Source organism: Cynocephalus volans, chromosome 15 (genome assembly GCF_027409185.1).
Source record: "Cynocephalus volans isolate mCynVol1 chromosome 15, mCynVol1.pri, whole genome shotgun sequence".
NCBI lineage: Eukaryota > Metazoa > Chordata > Mammalia > Dermoptera > Cynocephalidae > Cynocephalus > Cynocephalus volans.
In genome coordinates, this window is record NC_084474.1 from 96,999,983 (window position 1) to 97,004,534 (window position 4,552).

The 4,552-nt window shown below is 55.9% G+C and overlaps 1 protein-coding gene across 3 annotated transcripts; it reads left to right on the top strand.

The window, feature by feature from the left end:
* The first annotated feature begins 2,741 nt into the window (after positions 1–2,741).
* On the top strand, positions 2,742–4,199 carry COMMD5 (COMM domain containing 5). Of its 3 annotated transcripts, none has more exons than XM_063079933.1 (2): positions 2,742–2,775; positions 3,241–4,199. In XM_063079933.1, the coding sequence occupies exon 2, from the start codon at positions 3,295–3,297 to the stop codon at positions 3,967–3,969; it is 675 nt and encodes a 224-aa protein (XP_062936003.1). In that variant the 5' UTR covers positions 2,742–2,775; positions 3,241–3,294; the 3' UTR covers positions 3,970–4,199. The 3 variants fall into 3 exon arrangements, with proteins under 3 accessions (XP_062936003.1, XP_062936002.1, XP_062936001.1); XM_063079932.1 differs by lacking the exon at positions 2,742–2,775 and adding an exon at positions 2,804–3,077; XM_063079931.1 differs by lacking the exon at positions 2,742–2,775 and adding an exon at positions 2,804–2,927.
* The last annotated feature ends 353 nt before the right edge of the window (positions 4,200–4,552 follow it).

Below are 4,552 nucleotides of genomic sequence, written 5' to 3' on the forward strand. Positions count from 1 at the left end.
GTGGTGCTCTGTCACAGCGGCTCAGGACACCACGCATTCTTGTCACAGGGTCTCTGTAGATCTTTGTTTTCATTTCTTGTAGAAGATACTCAGAACTGGAAGTTCTGGGCCACAGGGCAGCTATATTTCTACATTTAGAAGAAACTGCCAAACATTTCTCTGAAGGAGCTGTACCAGGGCTGGCTGGTTAGCTCAGTGGGTTGGAGCGTGGTACTGACAACACCAGGGTTCAGGGTATGACCCCTGTACCCACTAGCAGCCAGGAATAAAATAACGTACTTGTACTGACTCATGCTCCCACAAGCAAGGGTGTAGTCAGCCTGTTTTTATTTTAGCTGTTCTAATGGACGCAAAATGGCACCTCCTTGTGGTTTTAATTTGCATTTCCTTGATTACTAGGAATGTTGAACACCCTTTCACGTGCTTAGTGACCATCTGTGCATGTTTTATTGTGGGGTGTGTATTCGAGTCTTTTATCCATTTGTTTACCTACCAAAGTGTTTTTATTTGTTGGTTTGCAGACGTTTTTTAAATATATTCTGGGTATCAGTTCTTTGTCAGATATGTGCTGTGAATATTTCCCCCAATTTGTGGCTCATTTATTACTTTTCTTTTTTTGAATTGAAAAAACCTTTTATTTAAAATCCATAAACATGATGAAAGGACACAAGGCGCACTTAAAACTTATGCTCATCCAAAGACACAGTTCAGAAAATGATTAGCCATAGACTGGAAAAAGTTCCTGCAAACACTTACCTGAGAAAGGTCTAGGGTATGAGATATACAAAAAATTCTCTCAATTCAGTAATAAAATGCCAAACTGCACAATGAGTTGGGAAAAACATCTGAAGAATCCCTTTACAGAGAAGATTCGTAGGTGTCCATGAACACAAGAAAAAGTGCATCTCATCACTAGTCATCAGGGAAACGAAACCCAAAACCACAGTGAGCTGCCACCACACACCCACCACGCACAACCACCAGAACAGAAAAAGTCGGCCAGCTCCAAATGTCGGCAGGGACAGGAGCACCTGGAACTGTTCAACTCTTCGGATGAGAATATAAAATGGTACAACCACTGTGGAAAAAAAATCATGCACTTTCTCATAAAACTAAACATGTACCTATTCTGACCCAGAAATTTAATTCCTATCATCTACCCAAGAGAAACACATACACATACACATAGGAGACTTGCACCTGAAAGTTCACGGCTGCTCTTCTTACAAAGGCAAATCCCAGAAACATGTCAGGTGTCCATCTGTGCAAGAGCCGAGAAACAAACTGGCCTGTTCTATCCACCCAGCTATAAAATGAAACAAATTCCTGCTAACAGGCAGAAGCGTGGGTGAATCACAAAAACAGCATGCCGAGTGAAAGAAGCCTTGCCAGAAGAGGTCACATTGTGTGTCCCCGCGTCTTAGCTTGGGCTGCTGTAACAAAATACCACAATTGGGGGTTTAATCAACAGCAACTTATTTTCTCACAGTTCTGGAGACCACAGGTTCAAGATCAAGGTGTCGCAGGTCTGATTTCTTCTGAAGCCTCTGTCCTCGGCCTGCACACGGGCTCCTTCCTGCTGCCTCTTTCCTCTGCGCTTCTGAATCTCTGGTGTCTCTTTGTATGTCCAAATCTCCTTTTCTTGCAAGGACACCAGTCACATTGGATTAAGGCCCACCCTCAGCCTCGTTTTAATTTACTTACCTTTTCTTTTTTTTTTAACGAGCTAGTCCCACTCTGAGGTTCTGAGGACTAGGGCTGCACCCTGTGCGTTTTTGGAGCCACGGCCCAGCCCATCACCCTGCCTCGCCTGCACATTTGGCATGAACAGAAGCCACACTACGTGGCCTGCCGTGTCTGGCTTCGCCGTCTGCACTGTTTGGAAAGTTCACCCACGTTCTAACACGTCAGTTCCACTCCTGCTTATCTCTGACACTGCTCCACGGTCTGGATGTGACACTGCACTGCGGACACACCAGCTGATGGGCATGTGGGTGGCTTGGGGGGCTATCGTTAATAACGTCGCTAAAAACATTTTGCAGAAGACTTTATGAGAACAACATGGCTTTTTTGTTTTTGTTCATTTGCTTTATTTTGCTGTTGTGCATATAACCAGGGGTGGCACTGCGGGTCACGTCAGAACTTCCAGCTTTTTAAGCCGCTGCAAAATCATTTCCAGCGCAGCCGTCCCCTGTTCCCGCCCCGGCGCCGAGGGCGGGTGACTCGCTCGGCGTCCGCTTCAACGCTTGTGTCTGTCCTTCCTCTGCGACCTTCTGACGGCGCGTCCCCGACACCAGCGGCGCTGACCGTCGGTGCTCGGCGTCCCCGCGTGTCTTGCTGGGGACGAGTGTCTGCGAAGCCTTCCGCCGGCCGGTGAGCTGCTGAGACCTGTCCTCGCCGAGTGTCTGTCCAGCAGCGCGCTGCGTGTCATTCACGGTGCGCGGTCCCCACCTGCGGTGTCCAGACCGAGCCCCCGCCCGCGCAGGCCAGCGAGGCCTCCGACCCGGCGTGTGGAGCCCTGTCCTCCGACACACGCGACAAGGCTCCCGCGGGCCGCTGCCGGGGGACTGTGGGGGCGGCGACCTCGTCCCTCCGCGCGGGAGCTGCGCGCAGGGCGGCCTCCAGGGGGCGCGGTCGCCGCGGGACGGCCCGGCGGACCACAGAGGCCGGCCTCCTGCTTTCCTAGAGCGGCCCGGAAGTGCCTCCGCGGGGCCCGCGGGACGAGGCCCCGCTTTCGGCCCCGCTTCCGGTCGCCGCTGCGGATCGCGGACTGAGGTGCGGGGCGGCGCGGCGCGGCGCGGCGCGGGCGGCGCGGGCGGCAGCCCTGGGGGCCGGGGCGTCTCCGCGCGCGGCGTCGCGGTCCCCTGTTCCGGGTGGAGAACGCGGGGCCCCGAGTGGACGGTCCGGGCCCCGTCCTGGCGTGGCAGGTGCGCCCGCGGCCCTGAGGGGACGGGAGGAGTCGGCGCCGAGCAGTTCAGTGGCCTCCGTGTCGCTTTGCTCCCAGGACCTTTCTTCACGCTCATCCTTCCCCTGTACCCATTTGGGGAAGTTACGTGCGTTCCTCTGTGAGGGCGGAGGTGGGTCCCTCCGCCACCTGCTCCCCGGGCCACCTCCCTAGCACCCATCACACTGTCACCGGTGGGCCACACTGTCAGGGTCCTGACGACGGAGCACGTCAGTCCGCGCTCGCTGGCCCGAAGGACGCGGGCGTCACTGTCTTGCCCCTTCCCCTCCCTCCAGGCAGCTGCATCTGGGACCTCCCTCTGGGCTGGCTGATCAGACGAGGAAGCAGCCATGTCTGCCGTGGGGGCCACAGCTCCATACCTGCATTATCCTGGCGACAGTCACAGTGGCCGGGTGAGTTTCCTGGGGGCCCAGCTACCACCAGAGGTGGCAGCGATGGCTCGGCTCCTGGGGGACGTGGACAGGAGCACGTTCAGGAAGTTGCTGAAGCTCGTGGTCAGCAGCCTGCAGGGGGAGGACTGCCGAGAGGCTGTGCGGCGCCTCGGGGCCAGCGCCGGCCTGCCTGAGGAGCGGCTGGGTGCCCTGCTGGCGGGCACGCACGCACTGCTCCAGCAGGCCCTCCGGCTACCCCCCGCCAGCCTGAAGCCCGACGCCTTCAAGGACCAGCTCCAGGAGCTCTGTATCCCCCAAGACCTGGTCGGGGACTTGGCCAGTGTGGTGTTTGGGAGCCAGCGGCCCCTCCTGGACTCCGTGGCCCAGCAGCAGGGGGCCTGGCTGCCCCACGTTGCTGACTTCCGGTGGCGGGTGGACGTGGCGATCTCCACCAGTGCCCTAGCCCGCTCCCTGCAGCCGAGCGTGCTGGTGCAGCTGAAGCTTTCAGATGGGTCAGCACACCGATTCGAGGTCCCCACGGCCAAGTTCCAGGAGCTGCGGTACAGCGTGGCTCTAGTCCTGAAGGAGATGGCGGATCTGGAGAAGAGGTGTGAGCGCAAACTGCAGGACTAAATCTTCGCTTCGCCAGTCCCAGTCAGGTCAGCCAGGGACGGAGGCTCAGACCGGCCTGCGGACAGCACCAGCAGGCAGCCGGCTCTTCCCAGAACCCTGCCCTTCCCGTGAGGCAGACTCTTCAGTGAGAGTGATTGAGTAATTATGTAATTTTATGGTTAATTGAAAAAAACAGCTGTGCCTTTTAAAAAAATTTGGAAGTAAAGGAAATGTAAAAAACACATTTCTGTAGGTGGGCGTTAAACTCCCCTTCCCAGGCTGTTGGTCTTTGTTGCACATGGGTGTGGCCACGTCTGGCCAGTCGAGGTCTGGGGTTTGGGTCAGAACCCTCTGTGGACACCATAAGGTGGCTCAGCTTGTCCCCGTCACAGCTAAGCTCTCTCTGCTCACTTGCTTTTCTGAGTTCTGTTTCAGCCTGGGTATTTTCAGTCTTTGTCTTAAATCCCTGCCCTCATGGAGCTGACGTTCTTGTGCGGTGTGGGGACAAGCATTACAAAGTGCATACTGAGAAATGACAGGCGCCGCTTGTCAGAACGGTAAGCGGTGCAGCAGGGTCTGGGTGTTGGCGTCACCGGGGAAGTGG